The sequence below is a fragment of the Solea solea genome, chromosome 20 (assembly GCF_958295425.1).
Source record: "Solea solea chromosome 20, fSolSol10.1, whole genome shotgun sequence".
NCBI lineage: Eukaryota > Metazoa > Chordata > Actinopteri > Pleuronectiformes > Soleidae > Solea > Solea solea.
The window spans coordinates 6407044-6419775 of NC_081153.1; the positions used below are offsets into that span (position 1 = coordinate 6407044).

General features: G+C 42.7%; 1 protein-coding gene across 3 annotated transcripts in view; it reads left to right on the forward strand.

Moving 5' to 3' along the window:
* The first annotated feature begins 6330 nt into the window (after window positions 1-6330).
* pvrl2l (PVR cell adhesion molecule related 2 like) overlaps window positions 6331-12732 on the forward strand; it is a 308638-nt gene continuing 302236 nt past the window's right edge. For 2 of the 3 annotated variants that reach the window (XM_058618948.1, XM_058618949.1), the window contains exon 1: window positions 6334-6789. In XM_058618948.1, coding sequence (XP_058474931.1) covers window positions 6702-6789 — 88 coding nt within the window. In that variant the 5' untranslated portion in view covers window positions 6334-6701. Of the gene's footprint in view, window positions 6790-12732 lie in introns of all 3 variants that reach the window. The other variant, XM_058618947.1, reaches the window with a different exon arrangement.

The window sequence follows — 12732 nt, forward strand, 5'->3', positions numbered from 1 at the left end:
AGAATATATAATATGGATATCTGTCTCCTGATTTTGTTGACCATGTCATGTGAACACACAGTATTTAGAAACCATGTTCCTGCAGGGAATTCCATCATATACTGTATTGATTATTGGGTTTAGAGTGTTGGCATCACGGCCTCGTGGTTAATTGAGCTCGGCCTTGACGATGTAGTGTTTTTTTTTTTTTTTCTCAATCAATCGGCCCTTCGTACATATTTCAGCACCAAAACTCCTGCAGTCGATTTCAAAAATTCTCTCTCATCATCTCTTACAGAGTCTCTGTGAATGGGAGAGCAAAGCTCTGTTTATTTTCCCCCTTTAACGTGTTTGAAATATTCCTGTCTTAAAGAAAAACTCCCTCTCAAATCAGAGTTTCTATGTGCAGAACAACAAAGTACATGACAGCATCCATCCAGAGACAAACTCTCTGCGTTGTTTTTGTTTTGCTTTTGTTTCACAGTGGAAGAAAACTGATGCATCACCACATGGGTAGTAACTGAATAAATAATAATACAGGTTTGAGTTGTTTACACAGCTTGTGTTGGCTGAAAAAAAAAAAAAAAAATCACAAATTATGTTCTCATTTGTATATAATTACCTGAAATTAAAAAAATAAAAGTCATTGTATTTTTTTGATTTCTTTCTTTACTGAGAGCTGGTTCCCTTCCTGGGGGGTTGACAGTAATGTGCGGCTGTATTTGTACACGGGCTAAATCACACGGACAAATCAATTACCGACTCAAGGGTTTGTTTGTTTTTATGTTCCCTGAATTTGGCAAAAGTTGGTTGTAGAAAAAAGGGAAAAACTGGTTCCCTAACCGTAGAGCAGCAACGGTAAAAGGCTTGATCACATTTTAGTTTAAGATCTCGCTTTGTCTGTCGATCTGAGGGATCTGGGAGTTGAGTTTAAATGACAGTGATATTAGATGGCGTCTGTCCACTTGAAAACCGTCAGTAAAACCTTTGAGCTGTGCTCTGAAATGACGAGAGGCAAGCACTGGAGTTTAATTAGGCTCTCGCTTCCTGGTTCCTTGCCGCTGCGTTCTGGACCATCTGCAGGCGAGATAATAAGAGACTGATGGAGGCCAAGGAGTTACAGTAGTCTTGGTAGCAGCTGTTTTTAACCACAGAGCTGACTCGTTGTATCGCAACACATGTTTTTACCACTAGATGTCACTAAATCTGACATACTGAGCCTTTACTATGTGAAGAGAAGAGAGAATCCATCCCGTTCATCCCTTTTCTACCGCTTTATCCTCCACATGTGGGTCGTGGGGAGGGGGGGGGGGGTGAACTGTGCCAATCTCAGCTAGCCAGCATAGCCAGTACATCACAGGGACACACAGAGACACCTTGTGTCCAATTTGCCTCGTCCCCAAATCTGCATGTTTTTTGGGACTAACAAGGACTAACCCTTGTTCTTCTTGCTGCAAAGTGTGTCTCATGCTTATTTCTTACTCATGTCTTTGTCTTATGTTATTATTCTGAACTGATTTATGCCGAATTACACTTACGCTTCCTGTGGCTGAATCAAAAATAGAACTCATTCTTACACAGTGAGACTATTTTTAGGTTAATTGTCGCTCGGAAGCGTTTTCTCTCTTTAAATTGCCTCAGTCAAAGTTTCCTCCATTTCCTCTCTAACGAGCAAAGTGTCTTTGTCAGAGGAGATTTTGCTCGTCTTCTTCTTCTTCTTCTTCTTCTTCCTGGGCATGTCGATGGCACCCGTAAAGCCCAGTGAGACGTTGGACGGGAAATGCAGATCTCAGTAAAAATCAGCGCACACACGCAGAGACTCACTGAGAAGTCGGAGCATGTTTTCCACTGAACTCGTTTATGTCTCCGCTCCAAATAAGCAGCGCTGACACTTTGACTCGGTGTCACTTGACTGAAATCAATTACTTTGATAAATGGTTTTTAAGAAGTTTACCATTTGCTGCCACAGCGTTTCTTGGAATTTTCATTTTATTTTATTTTTTTCATAAATACGATGCAGGGCGCTTTTTTGGCCGCTGATCAGAACAAGTAAGCAACTTTCAGACATATGTTTGGCTTTGGTTTTTCGCCTCCACAGATTTTTCTAATGACTGTAGTGACGTTCAGGACTGCAGTATAGACACAATGATGAATGGCTTACCAATGCAATAGGTAATCAGCGGCGGAAAAGATATTCAGATCTTTTATAAAAGACACTTATCAGTGGAATTCTCAAGTAAAACAATTCATAAAGGCCTTTTTTTGTTGTATATGTTATTATTCTGTGTCTGTTTGGTCTCTGTGAACAAAAAAACCTTGTTTATATGCTGCTCTGGGTGTATAGAGCAGTAGATCAGGGGTGGGCTTGGGCTGTAAGGGTTTATCCTGTCAAAGTGCTGAATGATTGGAGCCTTTCAAGGTCCTTTTTTCTGCATGGAGTTTGCATGTTCCTCCCCCAAGGAGATAAAGATGAGAATCTACTTCTGAGACTGTTCCTGGACACAGCCGTCTCACTTTACCAGCACCATATTCCCTCCGTCTGTCTTAACGTAAAAGGTAACACGCAGCTTAAACACCACTATACTAAGAAACCACACTGTCCACTGACTCGGCAACATCTCATTTACAAAAGTATTCAGACTCCGGCTGGAGTATTTCTTGTGGAAGCCTCCTGTGCAGCAATTACAGCTGCAAGCCTCCAACGATGAGTCCTCAGCAGCTCTGCACACCTAGATTTCGTCACTTTATACCTTTGTTCGTCTGGCTGATCCCTCTCAAGCTCTGTCACTTTGGATGGGAAGCGTCTGAAAAAACTGTCATCTTCTCTCCACAGATGTTCTCATGGGGTTTAAGTGTGAGCTTTAGCCGGGGACGACTGAGGACGATCGCCTGGGCCGCTGAAATGTGAATTGTTCTATTCCTTTCTGGGTTTTTCCACGAGGATTGAGCTGCCTTCATTGACAATTCTGACAATTCTGTGCCTGCAGCTGAGAAGTCTTCCCATCTGAAGCTGCGTCTTCTTCAATGTATGGTGATTACCAGATAGGGCTGTCACTTTTTTATACTCAATTCAGATATCCTTCCAAATTGGGGGAGGATTTCCAACTTGAACCTTCAGAACCAACTTTATTTCAAACTATGCAGCCTAGAAGTGCCACAGAATGTCCAAATGGGTTTTTGTGTGGTCCAGCAGAGGGCGCTGAGAGCAGCTTGGCCTTAGATCATATACTGTGTATAAACATTGACATCGTGTTCTTACAAAGAAGACCTAAAGCTATGTGAAGGCTGTCTTAACGTGGTGATAATGTGTCCACCGACCTGTTCCAAAGACTATTTTATGACACAAAAGTGTGTGAGATAAGTATTCGTACTGTTCATATTTCTTGTGCATCATTTCATTTTTAAGAATTACTTCTTCTTCTTCTTTGAGTCTAACATATGCAAGTAGTTATTTACTCCCCAAACCCAGCTGTCCATGACAACAGCAGTAGTTTCATTTTTATTTCCCAAACCAAACATTAGGTGTCAGTTAACTGTAGATTTCAGCAACAGAATCTATTTGAAACATTTTTTCAGATTTAAAGCTCTGAACTCGGTATGAAATTGTCATGTTGTTTTGTGTGAAGATAAGTAAATAATTAAGGCCAGATCACATTTTTTGAATCATCTGCCGAGCCAGATACTGATGCTGGCGGGCCAGTTTTGGCCCACGGGCCACCAGTTGCTGACCACTGCATTAAGTTCTCCTGAAAGTGTTTACTGACGTCATAAATGAAGTGTGAAGTAGAAGCTAATTTTCCCTCAGACTTTCAGTCAAAGTAAGTTATTTTTTGCCACCAGTAGAGTCGCCCCCTGGTGGCTGTCTGCTGCTTATGCCCTACTTCCTGGTTTTCGCTCTTCAAACCTAAAGACTATGGCCATTTTTTTCATATACAGTCTATGCCTTAGATCCACAGAAGGTTCTACACCTTAAGTTCTACGTCATAAGTCTTCTTCTACTTCTTCTTCTTCTTCTTCTTCTTCTTCTCCTAACCTTGCGAGACTAATAGTAATAATAATAAATAATGTGGTCAGTTTTTTTAGCAGACTCAGCCTAATAGCAGAGTCTGGATTTGGCCAAACCTTGTTTGGAGTTATACTCATAAACAGTTCACAGTTCGTTTTTATTTTATCTCATGAGATCACAGAAGCCCGTGCTTGATGCTCTCAAAGTCATTTAAAGGCCATTTGGCTTCCATCTCCTTTTTACTCAGAGTAGCTCCTGTCGAGCCGCTCCACCGATCAAGGCCTGATTGATGAAGTGCTGCTGAGATGTGGAACTTTCTGGAGCGCTGCTAAATCGTCCACTGGGTTCTTGTTAATCTAAACCAAGGACCGTGTGGTTATTTTGTTTGGCCGGTCGGCCCAGTGTGTAGGAAAAGTTCCAAACGTAACATTTTTTGGATGATTGTCGAGACCCGCTGTGCGTCTGGGAACAATTTCATTTCACCTGTTTTCGTTGGACCAAAAGTCAGGAAGACAATTTTAAGACAGTTGATTTTTGTACACTTGTACAATGAGTTATGAAAACAAACATCTGACCACCATTTTAAAGCCATTTTACTACCTTTGTAAAGAAAGACATGACAATATATGTGTGTTTTTTTTTACGTTTTATACATTTGCAAAACCTCTGAAAGTGAGTTAATGGGATTTTAATATTTACAATTGCCTTTCTGCATGAGTTTGCATGTTCTCCCTGTGTGTGCGTGGGTTTTCTCCGGGTTCTCCGGTTTCCTCCCATAGTCCAAAAACATGCAATATGGGGATTAAATTGGACACTCTAAATTGCCCAGAGGTGTGAGAGTGGACGATTGTTTGTCTCTATATGTGTCCCTGTGATGGACTGGCGACATGTCCAGGGTGTGACTGCGCCTCCCGCCCTATGTCAGCTGAGAGTGGCACAGCTGTCCCTCGTGGTAGAAGATGAATGGATGAATCATTTTGAATGCCACTTAATATATTTGGGTATACGTTATGTTTTAAATCTCAGACTCCGCAGTTGCAGGAAAGAGTCCACAAAAGTCAAAAACAAATGTAGAAGAAAAAGTAATTTATTCCTGCTGCCACCAGCCTTTGAAATGACACACTGTGACTGTATTTGCATTTCTTTTTTGCGTCTTTAGGACTACAAACGGAGGCAGATCCTTCAGTTACTCACAAATGCCACGTCTAAGCTTTTTGCTTTTGAGACTTTGAGCTTGAGTTTCATTCAGTCACGTTTTTTGATCACCCTGACATGTTTCAACCACTTCTTGTAGTCGTCCTCAGAAGGGTCATGTGACGTGACATGTGACGTCTCTTGCACTGGATCGGGGAGGCCATCGAGAGCCGGAAACGGGCCCCACGAGAACCCTGATCTTACATCCTGTCCTATCACACACATACCTGGGATGCTTTCCTCAGCTGACCTGTTTACAAACCTGTATGAAACAGGAAGCAGGAGACGTCACATGTCCCTTCTGAGGAAGACCCCAGGAAGTGAGCCAAAGATGTCATGGTAATGAAAACAACTTCTTTTTTCCTGTCTGACTGAATGAAACTTAAGCTCTGTGATGTTACCAAGAACACAGTATGAACCTTTTTGGACAAAATATGACATTAATTACATGTACGAGTCAAAGACATCATCCTGTTCACTGTGGTCTGGTTTCCTGGCCTTGATTGGACCCGAGGAAACACCAGCGTGGCTTTATTTTCATCAGTAAATGTACTTTCTGACTCACAGTCCGTCAACAATAACAGATATAACTCCCACTCCTGTAGTTTGCTGCTCTGTTGGGTTCCCAGGAATTTATATATTTCTCCTGAGTGTGGTAAAACAGCCATCTCCTCCGCTGCTTTAACATGAATGAAAAACTGTGTACTTGTCAATTATTTATACTGTATATATGCTGTGCTATCACATTGTATGAATATGGTGAGCTGTATCGGGCAGGATTTATTTCAATCTCAGTCTAATATCACTGAGATTGAGATTATCTTGTTACGATTTGATTCCCTGATGAGTGTCCTCACCAGCAGAAGAGCAGGTGTCATCAGAACACACACACACACTCATCCAGGTATAAACATGTGCACGTGCGCGTGTGCATGTGTGTGTGTGTGTGTGAACAGTTATTATGAGCCTTTTGTTTCACTGTTTGTATGTGAGAGGCTTCAGCAGCCTATTACAGCTGAAGTCCTCTTGGTGACGCTCTGCTGACATCACTCCCCAGCTCTCTCTCTCTCTCCCTGCATCTCACACACACACATACACTCTCTCTCACACACACACAAATAATACACACACACACACACACACACACACGGAGCTGCACAGCCTGACTCCTGCGCTGCTCCTCAGTCCGACACTTTCTTTCTGTTCCGCCGCCGCGCATAGCGATACGCACGGTGCATTTACCTGTGCGCACTGTGGGCGGTCCACAGTGGGAGGAATATTTCACTCCCCTTGTCCACTCCCCTCATACACACACACACACACACACAGAGAGAGAGAGAAACTTAGTGCAGACCTGATCGAGGAGCAGAGGTGAGATCAGAGGAGAGGGAGAGAGACAGAGGCGGTCGCAAACGTCTGTGTGAACTGAGCTGAAGTTTCTTGGCTCATCGGAGAATAAAGGAATAATCTGGAGGTGCTTTTGCCCCACGCTGCGCTCTTGTGGATTTTTTTTTTCGGAAGAATGGCGAGAGATTACGCATCGCGCTGTCCGGTGTCTCCGCTCAGACACACTGTCCTGGTGGCGGCGGTGATTCTCCTTGTGGCACAAGGTAAGACACAAACCCAGTCATGTGTTTGTTTTTGAGCCGCTTCTGTTCTACACACACACACACACACACACACACACACCCCGCACTTCTCCTTCTCCTTCCCCGGCCCACGCGCTCTGACTGCGGCCAAACCTCCGCGCTCCCAGCCGCACTGACTGCTCTGTGGCGGGGCGTGCTGGTGCTGGTGCCCGCACGCCTCCCCCGTGTCTCCGCGTCTCTGGCGTCTGTTTGGACTGAGTGTGACCTGTTGTAAAAGTTTATTGTTTACCCTCTGTGTCACATATTTGCGTGTGTGTGGTTGTGGTTCGCCGTGACAGCACAGGCGAGGTGTGGCTTTGTGGTGTTTTTGTGTCCTAATTCCTCGCAGCGGCGGCGGCGGAGGCAGCGGCTTCAGAAATGCAGGTGACTCTGTTCAGGAAGCCTAATCCTCCCTGAGCCTGTGCAAACCCTCCCAACACCACTGACCTGTAATCTGTGTTTACCTGGTGGAAAGTGGCGCAGGGCAAGAAAAAGGGGCGCAATCACAGCCGCAGGTGCAAATTATCAGCCATTACTTGAGGAGGAGGAAAAAGAAATGGAAGGTTTATATTCTGCGGAGCAACAGGGTGCTGATGATGGGGAAACAGGGTCTCGGTTGGAGATGAGGACTGTGCTTGGTCTCCGCGCCTCAGGTGGTCTTTCAGCGCTGTTACCTTGTCAAGGACTCCTCATGAACATTCACCACAGTATTCCTTTCATAAAAACATTGGAAGTGGTGCAGAAATATGGAAGGGAAAGAGAATATATGCTGAAAAAATACCATCAGTTGTCATGTTATGAACCTGAAATACAAAGGGCATTATTACAATAGTATTTATTCTATCTATATATAAATATATATGTTATCCAACTACAAACAAAAAGACCAAATTAGAGAAACCTTTTAGGAAATCATTGTTATGGCTACAACATAACATTATTAGGGCTACAACTGATTATGAAGCAGTTTTGATTAGTTTGTCTCATTTCAGCTCTTTAAATGTGTTCTCTTTTCTTTACTCTTCTGTGACTGTGAACTGAATTATCTGAGGTTTGTGGGCAAAACAAGACATTTGAGAACCTTTGGGAGACAACGATCACCTTTAAACAACTGATCATCTGGAAAACAGTCAGAAGTTTAATCGACAGTGAAAACTGTATCTCTCGCCGTACAGCGACACACGTGCATATGGAATAACAATATTGGCTCATGCTGTCAGGCATCACTTACAAGTAACCACTCGCCAAGACACAGTGTTATCATTTAATATTAAAGTTCCAGTGTGTGAGAAAGAGTGACATCTAATGGGGAGACTGCAGATTGTATATGTATGTATAGATAAAAAATATAACATTTATTTAAAATTTAACTTACTGGACCTTTTTAAAAGAGACAATGAGTTATTACTCATTTTGCATCACAAATACATTATATTATATTTATCATGAACAGGACACTTTTATTTTGAAATCCTGTGAAATATCATAAAGAAAACCTTTTTTGTGATGTAAGTATGGAATGTTGTATCATTTTTTTTTAGCCTATGTTGCCCACTCTGGCTGAACAGTTGTGTATTTCCTCCCTTCACTGTCGCTGAGTGGCCCCCAGGTCGTTTGACCTTGTGACCCCTGCCATATTTCATACATGGATCGAATGTGGTGGAAATATTACACCTCAAACCAAAAGAGGGATCAATAAACGCCGCCAGTGATCGCCACGGTGACACTTCATGTCCTTTTATGTGGAGATAACCACGACCGCCAACGATGATGGCGTCGCTAAAAAGCTCCTCAGAGCGCCACAGACGTCACGCTCGACAGAAACAATCTTCATCTCCAACTGGGACCAGCTAGAAAACTCATAACGGCAGACAGTGGAGCGACAGTGGGCTGTCGGCATGAATGTGTCAGCCTGTTGTTTTCACCTGACTGTAACCGCTATCATCTGTCAAGAGTTGTCCTCAACATTGCCACAAAGGGGGACAAAAAAGCCAGTGGGTCATTCTGGAGCAGGGAGACGCATTGTCCCGCGCAGTGACATTCCTTCCTAAGATCAAAGCAAATGGGAGGTGGAGTTACTTCAAGGGTGAGAGCCACGGAGCTGCTGCTGCTGCTGCTGCTGCTGCTGCTGCTGTTGCATAATAGGCGGCGATGTGAGCAGGCAAGCGGACAAGTTAACCTTGATAGGAATTTGCTTGGTAATGATTTTTTTTCTTTTATCCTGCTTATGGAGTGATGTCAGACACAAGAATGGGAGGAATTGAGGAGGAGGAGTGGTGGTGGTGACCCTGGTGCTGGTTGGTGTGAGGATGACAGATCCTCAGCTGAGAGTCTCCTGCTGCTGCTGTATTGGCTCTGTATTGTTAAAAAGCTGTCAGATTGTCATGGCAGTATCCCCACAGGTTATGAATTAATTTGAACGTGCAGCACCACAGCTGTCTTGTCGGAGGGAAAAATCCTCGACACTTACATCGCATCTACTTATCCAGACTTCCTGAAACTGGATGAGAAAGTGGACGCCGAGGCTTTTCCCTCGTGGTGCTTCCTGGTGCTGAAAAAAACCTCACGTCCAGGACTGATCTACTAAATAAGTCACAATTTAGGCCCATTTATTTCCAAGTTAAGGTTATTACTCTGTTTTATTAATGTACCTTTAACAAAGCACCAATCACATTCATTTTTTATTTAGTTTCAGACAACGATTGCGACTTGGAAATGAGCAAAGGGACAGCAGAGGAAAAACGATGGAAAGTGACTATTTGGTGGCAGAGTTAAAATATGCTCAACATAATTTGTCACTCATGTTAACGCCCTCGTGTGATTGATGATGTGTTCTGTTAAATGTTCTCCCACCTCCTTTAGAGGCTGTGTTTTCTCTTATTACAACCAGTATTGTTCTTGTATATGCAGATGATGCGCTCACTTCACTGTCATCCTTATTATTCCAGACTATTCACTTGTTATGGTGTTGCAATACAATGTAGGTGATCGATTGAACATCACAAATTTGGTGGATAATAAGCAACTAAAAAAGACTTAATGGCAGCAGTAAACCTTCAACCACAATGTTAAAACAATAGACAGTATTGCTGTATATATGGATTTTAACCCTTACAACACAGAGCATTTAGGCTTTCATATGTTTAATTATATACAGTGTCTATAATAATGTGAAATATAGTGTCTTATATCCTCTTTTTTCAGCACAACCTATAGGCAACCTGATGACATGATTTTTTTCCATTTTCACTAACTGTATAAACACACCTGAGCAAAAAGTACGAATTTTTTTTAGAAACAATTTACATTTCAAAGTTTGCTCGGCTTGTTTTTACGACCACAGATAAAAGAAATACGATCTGTTGTGTGACTTCTGCACAATTGTCAATACCCGCGATATAAAATGAATCATAACTTTGTTGAAGATGTGACCGTTAAACACACACCAGACCAGGATGTCCATATAGGGAATTGTGTAGCATTCACACACCTGTGTAGCAAATCCGTGAGCACTAAGGGTTAAAAAAGAAAAAAAAGGACTTGTATCTTGGCTCTAGTGAGCGTCTGCCACCAAATACACATGGATGGAGCTCTTCGTTTTATTGCGTTTGCTGGTGCTGGACTCGTCTATGCAGAGTAGTTGTAGTAGAACAGCCAACATGAAGCCAAGGAGGAGGTTCAGAAGCGTTGAGCTCACTCCATTTATGGCAAAAGCCTCAAAAAGCCCTCCGAAATACAGCCACAATGGAGTGGAGAGGATAAAGCCACTCGGCAGCAATGATAATAAAGGCACTTCAGGTGACGCCCCTGCCCTCGCCGCACTCTCAGTCCTGTGCTGAAATGTCAATGATGATGAGTTCCCCCGACGACGCGGCGGAGACGGAGCTGATTAGCTTATCACTTGCAAAGCAGACGGCCGATGATTATCATCTCCAGAGTGGCGCGCGCCTGATTATCGAAAGCTCTAATTAATGACTTTGTTTGCATGAAGCCGCTGCCGTTTGGCTCTTTTCGCGAGTTTCCCCTCCGTTTGGGGAGCCAGCGATGAAGAAGCCAAGGACGCGGTCAAATCTCCACATGCTGTCGGTGGAGTCGTCGCGGCACATTTTAAAAAAGGTTGAACTGTGTATGAAAATGCAGAAGATTATGCAAATGGGCGTCTTAATTCTAGAATATGAGCAAACACAAACGCGGGAAGACTTTGCAGGGACACGCTGAAAATGAAGATCTATGCAGATGATACAGTGTGTAGTGTACGGTGAAATACTGTCGTACGTCACAGCCGCATTGCAGGAGGGACCGTTTCTTCTAATACCACACGAACCCTGATTGACTGGCTGTCTAAATGGCAGCAGTGAAACTTTCTCCACAATTGAAAAAACACATAATTAGTGTCACCGAATACCAAATAACCAGATGCTCTTAAGTATAAACAACTTGTTAATAAGTGTAGCGCGCCAACACATTTATTCATGTGCTGTACAGTTTTGTGCTCTTTGCCCGTGGGTGGTGGTGGTGGTGGTGGTGGTAGAACCAGAGCTATTTAAAAACAATCTCTTTGCAGAATGCTTAAGTTGATTAATTCTTAGAAACAAGCCTCAAGGCAACACGGTAAATAAATAATTAGAACCATTATGTCAAATGCAAAAAAAAGGTCAGTCTGTGTTGAACCGACTTTTCTCACTTTGCCCTAAATCCTCTTTTTAACCCGCCGTGGTCTCGGTGACCCCGGCGGGTGAGAGAGCGTCTGCAGCCTCTGCTGTCTCTGCCTTCTGTGCCGCTGAGCTCACTGCTCTACTGTGACTGACGGCAGGCAGACTAAATGTCAAGGAGACTGTGTCTCAGGAGAAGTGGCTGAGGAGAGCGTCGGAGTGAGGGCTCGTCTCTGTCGAGAGCCAGTCGCAGGATAAAGTGTCAATAATCATGTTAAATAGCCCAGAGTGTATCTGGAGAGGACTCGATTTTTCACGGTGTTTTACCTTGTCCTTTTTTCTATTTTGCGGGTTCTCCTGTTCTCGCAGGAGACGCTACAAAAAGATTGTGGTTTAATTAAAACATAAAAATGATCATTTAGCCGCTTTGTTTCTGCAAAAAACAATGCTAATAAAAAAGGAAAAGGAAAAAGAACGGGCCCTCGCTGTACTTCCTAAGAATAGTGCTCTTGTTTGTTCTCAGCAAAACAGACGGTGATAATGAGCTGTGGTTCCTTGAATCCTTGAATTTTTGGGTATAAAGTTTGCAAAGCCGGTGGAAAATTCAACACAACAAAGTGCAGAAGTTTGCAGCGTATGCACACTTTTGAACAAAAACATTTGTTTCTGCTTTGTCTTCTCACGTCCACTCCATCATAAGAGGAAAAAAATCGATGAAGGTCTGGTACCTGGCAAGCTTACAGTGATAAAGTTATTCTTGCAACTTCACACCGTGTGCTAGAGTCTTCTTACTTCTTGCATTGTCAGTCTCACAAAAAAAATCCATCCTTCTTTCTTTTTTTTGACATATTTTGAGTCTATCAACAAACTTTTTCCAGGATATTTGGCCAAAACCTCTGCAGCACTGCAGAGATTCATCACAGTACTGTTTTCTTTTCTTTTCTTTTCTTCGTTCTTCTTGCAGAAATTTACTCTTGTCATGGTTATATATCATGTGTTGCCTCCCAATATTTTGCCATCTTTTTAAAAAAATCACTGGCTAACCAATATATAGGGATTAAAAGCACTTACAATCAGTGAATCGTGGTGAATTTCTATCGTCGTGTTAATCGTGAGTGAAGAAAATCCCGGTCTAACCCTAACCCTCAACCAGGGTTGAACAATTAATCAAAATTTTATCAAAAATCTAATAATAATATTTCTTAAAAAGACAAAATGTGTGTGAAATGACCATTTTTAGATGAATTATTGTCCCGACCTGTACATCATCCTA